The sequence below is a fragment of the Typopeltis vanoorti genome, chromosome 25 (genome assembly GCF_054136105.1).
Source record: "Typopeltis vanoorti isolate ZY-2024b chromosome 25, IOZ_Tvanoo_1.0, whole genome shotgun sequence".
In the NCBI taxonomy this organism is placed as follows: Eukaryota; Metazoa; Arthropoda; class Arachnida; order Uropygi; family Thelyphonidae; genus Typopeltis; species Typopeltis vanoorti.
Window position 1 is genome coordinate 31,346,336 of NC_143573.1, and position 19,008 is coordinate 31,365,343.

Consider the following 19,008-nt stretch of genomic DNA (forward strand, 5'->3'; position numbering starts at 1 on the left):
TCTCCCAGTGAGGAAACATCACAGAGTGTCAACCCAGTCTGGGTAGTGATCCTTCCCATAATGCATAGCAATATACATATCTGAAAGGAAGCATACCTTGCATTATGAGATACTAAGGCAGTTGATATGAAATCATCATGAGCCCCCCCCCCCCCATATACAATGAGGCTTGTCATGAAGATACTTCACAATTTCAGAGTTAATATCATGTTCTCAGAAGTATTTATAGACCAGAAATATTGAAGAGATTGATGTTTAATCAAAACTAATAATGATATTTTCTTCTTCCTATGGCTCTGGAGCTCAATCGAGCCTTGACCTCTTCATTAAAATTTGTTGCCTCCAACCCTCTCAGTCCAGAAACTTAACAAGTCTATCATGTTCTTAATTTTTTTTTGCTTACAGTGCTGATTGCCTTATAATATGCATACTGTGATTGCATACAGCTGGAATTTGGTATGTGTTGGCCTCAGCTTGATTCTCCCCTCCCCCCCCCCTCCCCCCCCGCTACACACACTCTCAAGGTGCCCTTCAGTATGATTCATCAGATTGTGACTCTGGGATGACCAGGAAAATACTGCATTGTCAGTATACTATGCACATATAAATCTGGCTTCATGGGATAAAACATGATTGTACTGTTGCTCGGTTCATATTTTGGTTCACCCCACACTCCCATTTCTGCTTCTTTGTGCTCATCATTTCATCTAGACCATAAATATAACTGAATGTAGGTATCATAGTTATTCAAAATATCAGTGTTCAAGATGACATGAAGGTTTTTGGCATTGACAAATTTGTTCTAGTACATATAACATGATGATTAGTATTTGTTGGTATTCATTTATATGAACCAGCATTTATATGAAGTCACAGCTTTGTTGGCTACAACTTCATATAAACGAGTCATGGTCATTAGACACTTTATTAAAAATAGATTCATGTGTTTGTTAAAATAATTTTTTTTCTTACTATTTTCTTTTAAAGTATAATTTGTTAACCTTTTATTGTATTTTGCTTAAGAATACTAAAGAAAGCTCCAGTTTTTTTGTGATTTTTTTCCTTATGTATTGAAAAGTTAGCTTTTGTTAGTAAGACTGATGTTATTTGCACATCCATTGTAAATGATGAATTGCCATCAGATACAATACATTTATAATGTATTATGTATTTGTTACTTTAAATTAAAATGAACTGATTAATTTTAGTTGTGGTTTCTCAACAAGAAACTGTTCATATTGCTAATTTTAGTATCATTATAATAAAGTTTTGCAAAGATATTATTAGTCAGATTAATTAGTGCTGTCCACCTGTCATTAATATCTTACTGAGTATTCCTTATTTAGCTTTTTTTTAAGCCTTTAAAAATGCAGCCCTTAAGAGATAGTTTTATTGGACCAACACCCAACACCTTTTTAAGCTGAAATGCATCTACTCAGCTTTTTACCTACTATGGTGTATTAATTTGGTATTCAATGTAATTTGGAAGAAATAGCAGCTGATATTTCCACATCAAAGAAAATTCGACATTGCACATTTTAATAAATGGGATGTTAAGTTTCATTACTAAAAGTGAATAAATACTGTGACATATTCATCGTCTGTATTTAAGTTAAGTCACTGTAACAGAAGAATATACAGCATGCAAATAACTTATTAGTTTTCACCTGGATAATAATAAATATTTCAACTTCAATTTTCAGTTTACATGATGTAAACATAGAGGAAATAAACTTAGAGAATTTTTAATTTCTTTGCTGCAACAAAAAATAGACAAATATTGTATAATTATTTGAAGCTGATGAATAATTGATCATTGTTTGAAGAAGAAAAGAAAGGAAAAGAAAGCTAATATATAGCATTTATATTCTGGGTAAAACTAACAGTTTGTAGATTACAAATAATGAAGGTGAAACTATTATGAACAAATAAAAGTGTTCTGGAAAGTTTTTGCATTGAGAAGTTCATAGTGATTATGTTGCTTTTTTCTTTTTTTTTTTTTGTTCTGAATATTACTTGGCTTGTTTCCTTTTTGAAATTCAATGTTTTCCAAATTTGCTGTGGAATGATTTTTATTCTTCAGCTTGGGGGCAATCGTTCATAATCTTATGCATGGTGATGCTGTTGTGTCCCATTCTAGTTTAATTATATATTTTCCTTATACTTTACTTTCAATTATATATCTTATCCCTTTTCTTCGCGTATCGTCACCTCCGTACTAGAAATCTAAGCTCTTGCTCCTCTTAGTATCCTAAAACATTTAGTTTTTAAAGCTGCGCTATTTAGGATATTTAGTTTATAAAAAATTTAAAACAATAAGCAAATTCCTAAATAAGTCTAGAAGTGACATAATCATGCAGTCGTAACTTTGATCTTGTAACTTAACCTTTTCTCTCCTCCCCCCTTGTGCCTAGGTTCGTACATTATAACAAGCGGTGCATTGAGTGGCAATTTCAGACAACTGAATATTTGATAAGCAAAAGTTTATTAAACTCATGAATACAATACAGTACATTAAATTCTAAAAACTACAATTTAATACTAAGATGATACAATGTTAATAAGATAGGCAAAATACAAAATATGATGATTTCACACTAGCATGTGGGATAAACTGTTATGCCTCCACAAAGAACTCTACACACACAAGATAAAGGGACTTTCCTGTCAATGATTAAGTTAGCTTAAATCTTTTACCTGCTTAAGCACAATAATATGACACAATTGGATTACACACATTAATTTACAAGAGTTATGTGGGCTTGGCAATTCCGTTGCTACAATGAACGCCACATTCAATTCTTTTGACCTTTCCCAGTTAAGGGTAAATTACATATACCAGTATCTATACGCACTATCGCTCGTTCAGTAATGCTGATGAACTAGTTTCCTCTTTCTCTATACTATTAAGTGAGCTAAAGTGCTAGTTCAACTCTCATTCAAGTCCTTCAATTGCTTAGTAATACAAACTACATATTAAATTAACAGAATTAACATAAAATCTTTCACAATACTGTTTGATGAAGCTCTTCTACTAGACGTTACTTATCTGCGATTCCTAAAAAAATATTCCTTCTGTAGTGGGTCATGTCAGGGGTACTTCGGATCATGAGGCCATCTCGGTTGCTGCATATCAGGCTTCTTCTAAGGAAACACGATCTATCTGCTGTTCTGCGGTCATCAGATTTGCCATGAGGATATCCACAATTTCTGTTGATAGTCTCTTTCCTTTAGACCAGGGTTGGCTTAGTGTGCTGTAAATATCCTTCCTTCCCGATCATGTGAGCGGCCTTTGTTCTCGATGGTAGGAAAATGAGACCTAAATCCCACTTACTAATATTCCATGTCGTGGCAGACGGAGGAGACTCCTGACCATCACTCAGGAAACTGCATAAGGTAAACTCCAAACGAAAACTGGCAGAACACCTCGTGGGGGGGGATTTCCTAACCCTTTTATATTATGACCCTACCGGCACCTCCTGCAATTAATTTTCTCCCCCCCCACCAACATTAGGATACATTTCTCGTAACCTGTTAGGGTGGCGTCCCCCTGCTGAACCTTCTATCTTTGGTGGGCCATGTGCACACGATTGTCCTGCGGCAGTGTCTAAATTGGGAACCGTGACCTTGGACTTTACTTCGGTTCTAGGTAACCCTATGTGTCAGCTTTATCAAACTCTATCAGCTCACCCAATTTTTCTAAGAATTGGCATAACTTACAATCTCTTGTTTCAAGTGTATAACAAGCAAGTCTTTTGCATGCAAAATTCTTAACTAAATACTGTAAATTAATTATCTAATTTTTCTAATATTATACAATCAACATTCTTATACGAGTTAACAATTATTCTTTTCAATATATTTATTTCATTTTATACTTAGATGCAAGCACGATTTTCTTATTAAAGTTTCTACTTGTTAAATTGTGATCAAGTAAATCCTCTTATGAAGTTTGCCAAGATCACAAATTTAACAGTGTTTTGATCACTGTGTGATGCCACTTCTGGTGATGTGAAATTGTACCGACTACTGGGTCACGTGAGTTTGTTTACATAGTGGGTATTGGAGAGCAAGCTGTGATCATATAGTCATACCATAAATTGCAAGATGTAATGAAGCTAATTTTATGATTGCATGGGAAATACATAATATGTGGTGTGTATGTGATGAAACCCCCCCCCCAAATGCAGCATAGTATGTTGAAATGCACTATTTAGAATAAGGAGTGGAGGACAGCTGCTGCCAAGACAGTCTCAGTGATAGTGTTTCATTTGTCTGCAAAAAAAAAAAGAATGTTTTTTTTTGGATTTAAGATAAATCAAAATTTACATCAATTACCAAACCATCAGCAAAAATTAATTTATCAGCAATGTTAGAATATATACTGACTGATTCGACTGATTTTTTTTTTTTTTTAAAAAGGTTCAGTTTTGATTCATAGCCATTTAAAAAAAGTCGGTTTTTAATTTAAATATATTTACTTTTGATGAATTATAGAAGCATCACAAAATTGTAAACTCGTGTGAATGACAACTGGCATTCACTTTCAAAACACTTCTTACATATTTCCTCATCAGATTAATTAAAGTAATTAATTCATGTCCATTAATTCCATTATTGAATTCAGTTAATGGAAACCAATAATGCCATTAATGAGATTATTGGAATTGATGAAGACAAATTATATAATATATAAGTTCATAAGAAGAAATTTATTGATTGGCAGACAGTTTGAAGTGGAGTTATCTGGGCAAATTTCAAAATGGAGAATTTGAACTTCAACTTTCTATTCAACATTACTCCCCATTTTCCTATTCTTATCAATTTCCTACAATCCAGTACCATCAGTGTGTTAGATAGTATGTAACCTTTTTAACCTGAAATGCATAACTTGAACATTTTGCAACATTAAATTGACAGTCATTATCATTTGCCCACAATTCCAATTTATTGAGATCATCTTGCAGGATATCTACATATTTATTTGCTGTATCATTAATATAAAATTAGAGTAGTGATCCTGGTACGGAACCCTGAGGCACTCCTCTAGTCACCTTCATTCTCCTAGATTTCACTCCATCTTATCTTATACTGATTGGCTGTAGATACTTTATATTTTATATGCAAATTATTTTTTAGCATTTATTGCTAGATAAAATCTATATTTCTTAAGTGGAACTTTCTTGTTAGGCAAAAAATAAAAATTCATTTTGATAATACCAGCGAACAAGGATTTTTCACTAGAATCAGAATTTAAAAAATTGGACCTCCTCCTCTTTATATTGCTCCATTTCCATGATTGAACTTTGAAACTATTAGCCCTATTTGTCACTCACTGCATCAAGATTTCCAGGAAATAAGTTAAGTAGAATGAAGTAGTGAATTTTCAGTGACATTCTGGTCCCCATTCTGTGGTACTTTGTTATAAGGTGATCAGAGCAACTCTTTCTTTATCATTTTCAACTTTTTTATTGCTCCAACAGTATCTCAGAATGATTTCCAGGCTTCTAGTTCTATTTTAGCAAGACTTCTTTCAAATTCATCTTGTAATACTACCCTAATTTGAGATGCAACAGAAATAGATGCCTTAAATTTGACTTGTAAACATTTTGGAAATTTGTAGTTTGGTTTCCTTTTCTGTCAGATGGGTTAACAAAGTTTTTATCGATACCTAGTTTCATATATAATGGCAGAAATATTTTCTGTAGTCATTTTAGGAAGCTTGTTTTTGGTAATTGTTGCTGTTGCCCTCAGCAGGGCAACAGCAACAATTTCTGTGAGATCCCCATAGAAAAGATTATGGAGATTTGGGTAGTGAGATCATTGTCCTCCCTTCCAAAAATAAGGTCATAGGCTGACCTTTTCCCTGAATCTGTAAATTAGATTAACTTTCTAACTGGACTCTTATCTTGCATTATTATTTCACATACGAAGTGATGAAAATAGGCCGTCCTTATCGTGTGCAAGCGATGAAAATCACGCGCGTGCACACACACACACACATATGATAAATGCAGTCTGCACTAGTTTTAACTTTTCATTGGGAGGTAATAATAAATTAAAGAAATGAGAGACTCAAAGATGTCAGAGCACAAGTGATAATTTAAGCAGACTTAATTTGCACTTCATTGTTTCTTGATGTAAGACATAATATTAATTTTTGTTACAAAAGGAAAAAATATAGTCAATCAGTGTGATTTTATTTTTCTAGTGACTGCTTATTAGAAATAAAATCATTTGTAACTTAAAATGTTTTTTTTGTTCAGTTAGCACTGATGATGATAAGATTGCCAGATATCATTGGGAAGTTGTGGAAGTCCCAATAGGTTATGGTTCACAGCTTAATGACACACCAACTCTTCAGCTGAGGAACATGATTCCAGGGTTCTATAGATTTAAGTAAGTCATTCTTTCCAATTCATATCTGCCACTTTAATTGTATTTGCTAAATGAATAGTTGTACTTAGTAGAATCTATATTGTTTTATTGCAAAAAGGTGACCTTAGTAAATATATATCTTTTCATTGTTTGGAAAATTGTTGCTATTTTCTGTAAAATTTATGATTTCTTTCATCTGAGCTTTTGCTTGCTTTGACTTTGATAAAAGAAAATCATTTCTGCATTAGATTTTATAATAATGGAAGATTATACATTTCAGAAAACCTTTTCGTACGAGGGCAGTCTGAAAATTTCTCGGCCTTGACCATAGATGCAACACTATTGGCAAGATTTTTTTTTTCTAAGTTGGTACATCTGTCATAAGCATCCTTGTGAAATTGCAAGTCATTCTATCAAGTAATTTGTTTTATACAGCTGTTTGAAGCAAAAGTGTTGTCTGTATCCCTTGAAATGGATAAAATTGAGTATTGTGTGGTTATAAAATTCTATGTAAAACAAGGTTTAATGCCGAAAGAAATTCATTCGAAGTTCATAAAAGTTCATGGGCACTCTTCTCCTTCGTTTTCGACAATTAAGAAATGGGCTGCTGAGTTTAAATGTGGCCGTACCAGCCTTGAAGATGATCCATGTGAAGGACATCCAAAAAGTTTAAGAACACCAGAAATCATTGATCAAGTGCACCATATGGTATTGGATGACTGGTGATTCAAAGTGTATGAAATTGCTCAGACTATAGGCATTTCAAAAGAACGTGTGAGATATATTTTGCATGAAGAATTGCAAATGAAAAAGCTTTGTGCAAGATGGGTGCCGTGCTTGCTCACATTAGATCAAAAATGCACTTGCATGAAAATCTCTGAACAGTGCTTGGAGTGTTTTAACAAGAATGAAACTGATTTTGTGCATTGATTTATTACTATGGATGAGACTTGGAAAGAAGACAAAGTCAGTTCCATCAGCAGGAAAAGTCATGGCATCAGTGTTTTGGGATGCTAAAGGCATTTTGTTTATTAATTATCTTGAAAAGGGTGAAACAATAACTGGGGAATATTATTCCGATCTTTTAACCAGACTAGACAAAAAAAATTTGTAAGAAAAGACCCAGTTTGCAGAAGAAAAAAATCATCTTTCATCAGCACAATGCACCTACCCACAAAGATGTTTTGTCAATGGGAAAATTAAGGGATCTGCACTATGAATTGTTCGAACATCCACCCTATTCCCCAGATTTGGCTCCCTCTTGACTTCTATCTCTTCCCAAAACTAAAACTCTTCCTCACTGGTCAGCGTTTTTCTTCAAATCAAGAGGTAATTGCAGCTTTAGAGGGGTATTTTGCAGATCTTACTGAGAACCACTACAGGGACGGGATAATGGCCCTGGAGCATCGCTGGAATAAATGTATTAGTCTTAAAGGAGATTGTGTTGAAAAATAAAGATAATTTTGAAATTATAAATTTGTTTTTTCATTGTGAGGCCGAGAACTTTTCAGACCACCCTCATATGTACATAGGCATTCTGCATATAGTAAAGTTTTAGCCAAATTCACAGCTGTTACCAATCTGAAAAATTGTAACTAAAGCTTCTAGCAGTGCTAATTTAAACTCTTTCTGTTAGAAACCAAGATTAAAAAATTCACACTTGGAAATTCTTTATATGCCAACTGTGCATATACATATTCTTAACTTAATGTGGCCATGACATCTGCTGCTGGAGAGAATTGATGCATGCACTGGGATAGATGGAACTGGCTTAAAGGAAACTGAGGGTAATTATCTTATCTCATATAAATGTTGCAGAGTTTTCCCTCATGGAAACTCTGGTTTTTCATCCTGCAAGTTATGTAAATTGTTCAGCACATGCAGTTAACAAATATAATACACCAGCCTCCTACCCTTAGTTTCTTCAGCCATAATTTTAAACATGGCCGAATCAAAGCATGGAAGAAAGATTTAATGTTTGATGCATTTAAGATTCAACATCCAGTCATTAATCATATACTTCATGAAGAGTTTGATTATAATTGGACTATAATTATAATTTGATTATAATTATAATTGCAATGCTTCTCTTTTGCACATTGTATTGTATTTGTTAGTGCTAGCATTTATAAATGCATAAGATGAGACTATTATTTAGCATTATTTGACAAATTTAATATTTTCATGTTTTTATTAGGTTTTTGGTGGTGACTACTCCAGAAAAGAAGTGATTACTTATGCCCTAGTACAAAATGCTTCATAATGTTATTTAACTGTTTCTCATTTACTTCTTATTAGTTCCAAGCTTTGATAAATTAGTTTGTATCAATGATGCTGTATGATTAGAAAGACCTGAGTTCATATCTCATCACAGTTGCAAACAACCTTCATAAGCGCTTTTCAACTGATCGTAGCTGTTTCATATGGAGGTGAGAGAATTTTTTTTTTTTTTTGAAATGGAAAAACCCAGAAACTCAGGTTTTTCATTCTGCAAAACAGCCAGAGAATAAACAATCCATAGACATAATGTGCTGCACCCAGTCTTAGTAATTCCAGAACAACAACAGTTCTGTTGATATCTTCATGTTCCTGCTGTTTTGAGACAATGTGTAATATTTTTTAAATGTGTGTGTGTGTGTTTACTTCTCTTAGCACTAATCTTTATTGATTTTGTTATTAATTTTTATTCGTACTTGACTGTGCCTGCCTGGTTAACTTTGTCTGTGCTACTATTCCGGCTCTTTATGCCTTACTTAGCTCCATTCTACTTTACTCTTAATATAACGTTATTCTACTTAATAAATATCTCTCAGTTAATCCTTCTTAATCTTATCCTCTGTTCCTACTGCAAGTAAACAGACCTTAAGCCTTTAGTCAATCTACGAAAACAGGTTATCTAATTTCTCACACTTCTCAATCCTAAAAATTTGATTTTACGACTGCGCCATTCTAATTGAATTTTATATAGTCTGAGAATTTAGGGAAGAAACACAGGCAAGATCATAATTAAATTACATATATTCATACAGCTAATTTGCACACAGGTTTGCTAAATTTTTTTAGAGATAGTGAATTGGCAAATGTTTAGGCAAATTTGTTAATCAAACATAACATTTTATTTTAACTAGTAAGAGACTACAATTCACATACTCAACGGGAGAAAATATTTCTCTCAGCCTATCTATACTTAATAGGTATAACATACAATTGACTATTTTACATATAACATACACTTAACCTCATCACATTACTAAATTATCTACAATAAACAAGCAGCTGTCCCCTGAGTTACAACTTAAACTAAATACTTCAACCTTATGTACAATTATATAATCGTTTCACCCATACATAACCATAACACAACGTCTAACACTTCACTAACATTTTCCTGTAAGCACCTTTATTATACATGCTAATTCTGATTATACTTATCTTAAACATTAACAAAACATGCTCACTTACAGTACTCTTTTACATTGTCAGTCCAGTCAATTGAACAAAGCTTCAACTTGGATAGCTTGACTTTGCATCTTCATCCTTGGTTACAATTGTCACTTGGACAATGTGGTGGGTCTTATGGAAACTGTCCCGTACAGTCGAGGTGATTTCCCATTGACACGGTCGCTGTGATTTCTCATTGGGTTACTGGGAAGGATCTGACGAAGTCTTCGTTACATCCGCTGATAGTTGCATTCTCCTGGCACGTCCATACATCCTACCAGCAGCTCCCCTGATTACAGCCTCGTCTCCACACATGGAACTGGATCTTCCGAGATAGGGAAAACTAAGAGCCAAAAGTCCCCTTCTGTCCTGTCTCGGTCCTCTTAAATATCTTTTCTAATCCTTTGTTCCATTGCTATGGTATCCGGGATTACCCATCGACATGATGATGTCACTTTGGCCCCCCTCTGTTTGAGTATCTCTATCTTGGTTGCTTATTTATTATTCACAAGACTGCGAATGTTTGTTTTTGCCGATTCATCATACTAATCTCGGTTAATCCCCTCTCTTTGGGTTTACATACAACTTTCAATGGGAATTAATTAATGCATTTTATAAATTTCTATTATAAAAATGTCTGAAAAACTCTGTAAAATCGAGCTTGATAAGTTGATTAATTTAACTTATTGTGTGAGAATTTTACTAACGTGGCATTAGTTGTCAACATAGGTAGGCGAGATACTGCCATCCAATTACTTGAAAAAATTTTTGCAGTTAATTGCTGAAAATTTTGAAAATATCAAATTGACAATAAAATGATTCAGTAAAATTGAAACATTTGAAACAAAAAAAAAGTGTACTTATCCCCAAAGAATTTATTTGAAACCCATTTGATCCATTAAATGCCTGATTTATATTGTTGATGTTAATAAATACAGTTACATCTTAAAGCCTATTTATTTGATCATGGTTGATCATAATAATTTTAGGCATGGAAGAGTTTGTTTCACATTATTCTTTAAACAGAAACATTTATGCTTCACTGTCAATATTTCTGGTTTTGAATGTTTTCTGAAATTTGAGAAAAATCCTTTTGTATGTACAGTTGTGCTCATAAAATGTACTTTCAATAGTTTATCTCTCAGTGTGTCAAATATCAGTTGGTGAATGAAAGTAATGTTTTTGTGAAGAAAGTACAATTTCTCTGCACGCATGCACACACTCAAGTTTCCTCCTGAAAACTTTAATTAATCAAGAAAATACACATCATTTACATACAAAAATAACTATTTGTGTGCAGGACTAACTACCTTATCCTAAAATTATTATTATAAAAGCTATGAATGCTTCGCTGATTGTGGACCTTAAGAGCATGTAAGTACTACGGATTATTATTATTATTAGCAGGCGTCAGCAAATATGCTTGTCCATACATGGCGAGTAGATTTTTCCAGCTGGCAAGTAGCTACAGACTGAACAAAATAGAATATATTTCATTTAATAAAAAAACAGCTTTCTAAATAGTCTTTTTAAGAAAACAGATACAACACCTAATTGACTGAGTGGATAGCATGCCCGCTCTCCAACCAACAGGTTGTGGGTTTGAATCCCAAAACCTGTTGAGAAAAAAAAAAGTGGTGTGTATGGGGGGGGGGGGTTACTGGACAAGTACATTTATTGTGTGGTGAGTTATAGTGTTTGGCATATTTGTTGAGCTCTGATTATTTCAGGTATGAGGGTTGTTTGAAAAGTTTGGTAAATTTCTAATGGATGGCGACACAATACGTTCACTCATACCAGTGTCAGCACATATCATCTTTTTCATGACCCCTGGCAAAATTTTAGCCACATGCAACACGTAGTTCTTGTTTGGAAAACATTTAAAATGACCATGTTCATATTTTTCGTAAAAATGGAGAAAAACGAGTTTCGTGCAGTGATAAAACACTTTTATTTGAAGAAGTGGACGGCTGCACAGATCAAATCCAAGTTAGATGCAGTTCATGGAGACTCTGCACCAGCATTAAAGACTATTTACTTTTGGATAAATGAATTTAAACATGGTCATAAGTCCGTCGAAGATGAAGCGTGCTCCAGATGCCCAACTGATGTCACTACGAAGTAAATGATTAACAAAATCCATGGTATCGTTATGGAAGACCGTCAAGTGTAAGAGATTGCTGAGATTGTAGGCATCTTAACTGAATGGGTGTATAATATCCTGCATGAAAAACTGCACATGAAAAAGCTGTGTACCCGATGGGTGCAGCAATTGTTGACTGTCTATCAAAAACGCATACGAAAAGAGATTTCAATGCAGTGTTTGGTGATGTTTAACCACAATTCACAGGATTTTTTTGTATCAATTCGTGACTGTAGACGAAACTTGTATCCACCACCACTACACACCTGAGTCCAAGCAGCAGTCAAAACCGTGGAGAAAGAATGTCTGGTGAAAGAGCACCGAAAAAAAAAAGCGAAGACTGTTTTGTCAGTTGGGAAGGTGATGACCACTGTTTTTTGGGATTCCTAAGGAATTATCATGATAGACTATTTGGAAAAGGGTAAGACAACAACAAGAGTCTATTATGAGTCATTGTTGGACCGTTTAAAAGAACTGAAGAAAAACTGGCCAAGATTGGTATGCAAAAAAGTGCCCTTTCATCAAGACAATGCACCGTCTCACACATTGGCCGTCACAGTGGCAAATTTGCATGAATCAAGGTTCGAATTGGTTCCACATCCATTGTATTTTCCGGACTTCGCCACGTGTGACTTCTTCTTGTTCCCAAACTAAAAAATTCTTCGAATGAGGATGTCATCAAGGCTGTCAATGACTATTTTGCACAATTTGACAAATCCTATGTTTTAGATGGGATGAAAAAATTGGAAACTTGCTGGACCAAATATGTAGACCTCGATGGAGACTACATTGAGAAATAAAGGTGATTTTTTCCAAAAAATTATGTTTTTAACTTTTTTTTTTTTTTTAACAAACTTTTCAAACCACCTCATATAAGGATACATCACTTTTGTATGATGAAAGTGTTTTCTCATTATTTCATTAGACCACCTCTTGCCTAAATTCATCATAATACACATCTTTGTGGTGCTATAAATTAAGTTGCATGTCACAATGTCTGTACTGAGTATATGATACCATGCTAATGTTATTATTTCCTGCTTGTTTTCATTCTTCTTACCTTCCCTGTTTCCCTACCCAAGTAGGGAAACAGGGAAGGTAAGAAGAAAGAATGGTCTGAATGTCTTCAGACCATTGTAGCATTCTGATAGTTGGTCTTTTCAAGTATGCTCTTCCTAAGGGTTGGGGGAGGGAGACTGTAGAGTCATGATGAAATATAGTTTTCATATGCACCAAAGTTTTAATCTGTGTCAGCATTAGAATAGAATCCGTTTTTCTGTAAGTAACACACTATAGTTGACCCTTTCCTTTACTTGAAATGGAATTCCAAACCATCTGGAGGAAAAAAGAAGGAAATTTGTATAATCTAGTTTGGGTGGAAAGACACTACATCTAGCATAATGAATTCTAACTAGAGGAGGTTGAAATTTAATTATGAAAAAGTTGTTTTATTGATCTGAATTCCACTTAGCATGTTATTTTATCAATAGACATCTTTGTATATTATATCAATATATATAGTATATATTTCAGTTGTAAGTCAGCATTTAGAATTGAAGGAGGCACAAGAAGATGGTTTGATGTTAAATCAGGTGTGGGACAAGGGCGCAAACTATCTCCACTCATATTTATCATCTTTTTACATTACGATAACATTATATCGATCATATTATGAAAGTAAGTGGCTATTAGAATTGGAGACATCAAATTTAGCTCTTTGCTTTATGCAGATGATGTTATGGAGTGTAAGTGTCCTCTAACAAAATCAAATAACAGTGTAACAAGTTTGGCATGGGAATCAGCAATAAAAAAGATCAAAATTATGAAAATTGGCAGGAACATAGAAAACCTTAGCTGTATTCTCAGTGGAGAACCTCTAGAACAGGTAAAATATTAAGCACAGATTTCAGTGAAGATAGCAAATTAAATATGAAAATCGACAAAAGAATAGGCAAAGCTGATATGGTGGGGAGTCAGTTGAATAAATTTATATGAAATAAGAGAGAAATTACCCAAAACATCAAACTAGTAGTGTACAAAATGGTGTTCAAACCAATTTTAAGTTATGGGTCCGAGAGTTGGGTTAGAAATAAAGTACTTGATCAAAGACTAGCGACTACAGATATGAGAGTTCTGAAAAATTAGGAAAGGTAACAGATGGCATCAGTGGAAGAAACATACCACTATAGATTAGCCCTGCTCACACATTCTTGAATGCTACCAACATCAAGTTTTTTCCGTAATATCTTCATTTTTATGATTCTGCCATTGATTTCACTTAAACAGACTTTTCTGTTTGATTAGGGAGAGGATTAGCAAAACAGGTGTTTGATGCTAAGATGGTGGCAGAAAAAAAGATCCAGTGGGAGACCTAGATCTAGGTGAATTGATTTAGTCAGATAAATGACCTAGAGCAATGTTTCTCAAATATTTCTTGCTGACAAAACCAGAAAAGTTTGAGAAACACTGCTAACAAAGTTGGAGAAGTTGGTTGATTCACTAGCCCTTATACCCCATCTTCTACTGATAGGTCAGTACTTCATATGCTGTATGTAAGTGCGAAATTGAGACAGTTGGCATAACTACAACCTTAATATTTTTCAGTGGAAAATTAGCAGGATTTCTTGAAACATTTCTTAGTGTACCATAGTTGCATAGTGGCTGATTTTATGTACCACTACATACTTGTGTATTGAGAAATACATCATGTGGCAAAATATGCATGTTATTATACTGAAATTAAGCAATTTATGTAGAAACATTTTTAATTAATGAGATTTTAATATATCATATTCTAAACTATACCTGAAAATTTACAAACCAAGATTAAAAAAAAAAATATATATATATATATATATATATATTTATTTATTTATTAAGTAATGAAATTCTTTCACAGCTCACCTGGAAAACCACATTGCCCTAGAACAGGGCTGTCCGACCTTAGGTAATCTGAGGACTGCATTAAAAAAAAAAAAAAAAGATTTATCCAAGGGCCGCATCTGAATCTAGTAATTTGGTGAGCAGCAGCAACATAACTTCGAAAGCTGAACAAACAGACAACACTAATCGCGCCTTCACGTTCCCCGTAAGCTCTCGGAGCATGCACGTTGGAATAATACAATGTAAGAATGCCTCTTTGACACATCTAATATTTGAAAAACACGTGGGTATATAGATGTAAAAACACTAAATAAAATTACCAACATCGAGATTATCGATTAGTGATAGAAATAAGAGATATAATATGCATTAGATTCAAATTATTATTTTATTTTTTTGCTCATAAAAATCAAAACCCACAGGTGGGCCACACAAAATCGCACTGCAGGTCGCATGCAGCCTGAGAGCAGTGCTTTGGACAGCCTTACCCTAGAAGATGGGTATGATATGACACTATTGGAGTGCTTTAAAGTAATAGTCTAATGTGGAGAAAAATTTTTGATGGAAGATTAGTGGTAATATAATCTTAATCATGTGGTCATAGTAGCCTATACATAGTAGGAAATTGATAATGATGTTCAGATTTTTGCCAATAATGCCAAAGTGGAGAGGCAGTAGTTAAAGATATAAGAGATCCTTCATGATTATATAAATAGACCTGCAGTTTGTTCAAAGGATAAATGTTACAGGTTGAGATAAAAAGATTCTAAGTTGTATATTACACAGATTGAAGTGGACTTCAAGATAATGATGGATAGAGAGTTGATGTTCATAGGACATATAGCAGAAGTGTGTAAATAACTTGAAGGATCACTTTGATGCTAAGATACACACTGACAAACAGGGACAAGGAAGTTATTCTTCTCTATCAGGCTTTGATATGACCATATCTTGAACTACTGTACTCAGATTTGGTCACCTCACTTTTTTGAAGATAAGGAAATGGAGAGAGGAGCTGGAGTAGAGTGATTAAGATGGTGACAAGTCTGTTTACTACTCCCTGTGAGGATAGATTGAAAGTTGGTTACATGATTTGGCTTTCACATGCATTCTTTTCTACCTAAGTTACTAAAGAAAATTTTCAAATATGACGAATGAAGAGAACAAGGTACCACTCCCTTGGAAGTTGTGTGAGTATAGCAATAGCAAAATGTTTACTAGCTGTGTTTTGCTTGGGGAATGATGAATGAGTGAAATAAGTTACCAGAGGTAGAATGAGATTAAGCAGCAGTATAATAGCCATTATGCAAATATTGGTTGGTGCAGGCATTGGGTATTTAGTTTTTGTACATTAAAATAACTAATTTGAGTAATTTAACATAATTTAATTTATCTTTCATCTCTTGTTTCAAACCTTTTTTGTGAATGTGTAGTAGGTATAACAGTTAAAATTTAGGCTTTGTCACTGTCACATTCTCTCTAAAATTAATTAAATTACAGTCATCCCTCGACTTACATCCGGGTTCCATTCCATCCGGCAGGATGTAAGTCGATACATTAAATCAACAGAGTTATAGGGGTTAGGGAGTTAACCTTAATAAGTGTACTGTCATTTTAATTCTTAAACGTTTTACAAACTTCCAAAATCATGCACAAACCTTTTTAATGTCTTTTTCCATATGCCACTCATACGTTGAGGTCACTTTGTCCCAAGCCACAGCAATATTTTTAATAGCATGATAAATATTGAATGTTTTCCAGAATTGCATGAGAGTCTGGTCATTTCTTTCAATAGCAGAAATGGCTTGCGAAAAAGTTCTCCATAGATAATAAGCCTTAAACACTGCAAGAACTCCCTGATCCATTGGTTGGATCAGTGAAGTAATGTTTGGAGGGAGAAGCATGATCTTGAACTTGGTGAAGATTACCGCTATAAGATGGATGACCTGGAGCATTATCTAGAATTAATAAAATTTTAAATTCTACATTTTCCTTCACACAATAACTTTTTATTTCACTCGCATAACAGTTGATTAAGACATCCTCAGACAATTTTTGAGTCATCCACTTCTTATTGCTCCAATAATGAACTGGGAGTATGCTTCCTAATGTTTTTGAAGATTCAAGGATTCTCACTGTGCCATATCACAAATAGTTTCAGTTTATATCCAGCCACATTACCCATAAGAGAATCGTAATATGGGCATTGAGCTTTGAATCTAGGTATAGATTTTAGCTTTTTCTGGATGAATGTTCGCTTGGGCATTTTTTTCCAAAACAAGGATGTCTCATCCATATTAAATATTTGCTGTGGCAAATAATTTTCCTCTGTAATAATTTTATCCAATTTTTCCACAAACTCCATGGCAGCCTTCTCAGCACTTGCAGATTCCCATACATTTTCACATTATGCAGCTCAAAACACTGCTTGAATCTCATGAACCAGCTGGAAGAAGCTGGTTTCAGAGTCATAATTGGTTCTGCTTTCTCCTTCAACATGCTGAAGAGACTTAATACCTTAGCGGTTATGGTCACTGTTCTAAGGGGTTATGCGCTTTTGGTTCAGGTCCTCTATTCATGATGCAAGTAGCTTTTCCACATCACCAATAGAACCTTGTTGTTGCTTGGTCACTATCATCAATTTAATGGAAGCAGATCCTTTCACAGCCTCTATGATTTTATCCTTATTTTTCAAAATGGTCGTCACTGTAGAATGAGACCATTCTAAGTCATGTGCAATCACATTGCTGGGCTTACCAGCTTCATGTTGCTTTATAACTTGCAACTTCGTTTCAAGATCAATTGCTCACCTCTTTTTCTGTGATTTTTCACTAGGTTTTTTGATTTTGGTTGTAGTCCATGTTGCACAAAACATCGCAAAATATTTAACGATAAATACACAAATAACCCATTTCTCAAACACAAAATCAACAGAGGAACTGTTGAAAACACGTGCCTACTGCCGAGGGAGGTTGCCACTGTGCATGCTTTACCTTATGCTCGCTTGTGTCTTGTTCAAAAGTATAGCCGAAAATGTTATTTATTCACTTATGGGATCACGGATATATCTTCGAGAGGACTTAACTCAAATGGACGCAAGTCGAGGGATGACTGTAATTGGTAATCTCGCTATATGCATATATTAAACCATCTCTAATAAGCTATTTTCATATGAAAAACATTACATTTTCTGGATTCGAGATAGCAAGTATTTTTCACCAATTTGGAATGCTCTTTTTTGTAAAAATATATTCTTGTTTTCATTCATATTTTATCCTAATATAAACAAACAAATGTTTATATGTGTAGTTGCATGCCAAGAGATAGTTCACTCAAACAGTGGGAATCCACTGAGTGAACTCATCACTAGAAATTCAGAATTGATTCTTTGTTCTACTCAATTTATTGTTAACTAACCATCTATCCACGTGTATATTCATCCATCTGGATGGATGGGTAGCTAATTATATCAACCAATTTTATGCTTTGTATCCATGTTATTTCAGTGATATCTGAATGTTACTTTAATGGATACTTTGCATCCATGTTTTGGGTAACATGTAAAATCAACATGCCCAGTAAGTTGGTTAATATGTGCAGAGATATACTTTCCTATGTTAGTTTAAAATATAAATGAAAACAAAAATACAAAAATAAAATAATTTCTTGCCAAATATTCCATTATAAAACTATAACTGGATTTTTGTTGACTGAACTTAGGAGTGGATTACTATCCATATTCATCTGAATAAATTATTTAAAAAAAATGCTTCTAGTTCTGCTGGCAACCTCTAAGTGTTTTTTAATGATTCTTAAGATCAATGTATATGCAGTTTTTACCTTTCCTTGCCTATGTGTTTGACAAACAGAATATTAAGTTTTAATAATGGCAAACCGTGAGCAGACATATAAATACAAAATTAATAACGGAAAAACTCACATAAAAAGGTTATTTAATAGTATAATTTTCGCCTGTGTGTCACAGACATCTTCAGTACATTTTAAGCTCAAATGAGACAATAAATGAGACAATTCCAAAAAACGTCACCTAAGTAGCTAGTGTCTTCTTCTCTCTTCCATCATCTATGTGGATGATGTTGAGGCCGAATGAACTCTTTCCACTTCCGTCTGTCCTGGGAGAGTCCGAACAATTCTGTCCAGTT

At 34.0% G+C, this 19,008-nt stretch overlaps 1 protein-coding gene across 3 annotated transcripts in view; it reads left to right on the top strand.

The window, feature by feature from the left end:
• LOC150092634 (dyslexia-associated protein KIAA0319-like protein) overlaps window positions 1-19,008 on the top strand; it is a 511,769-nt gene that overhangs the window by 213,121 nt on the left and 279,640 nt on the right. For all 3 annotated transcript variants that reach the window (XM_090414369.1, XM_090414371.1, XM_090414370.1), the window contains one exon: window positions 6,267-6,399. In XM_090414369.1, the coding sequence (XP_090270495.1) occupies window positions 6,267-6,399 (133 nt within the window). The remainder of the gene's footprint in view (window positions 1-6,266; window positions 6,400-19,008) is intronic.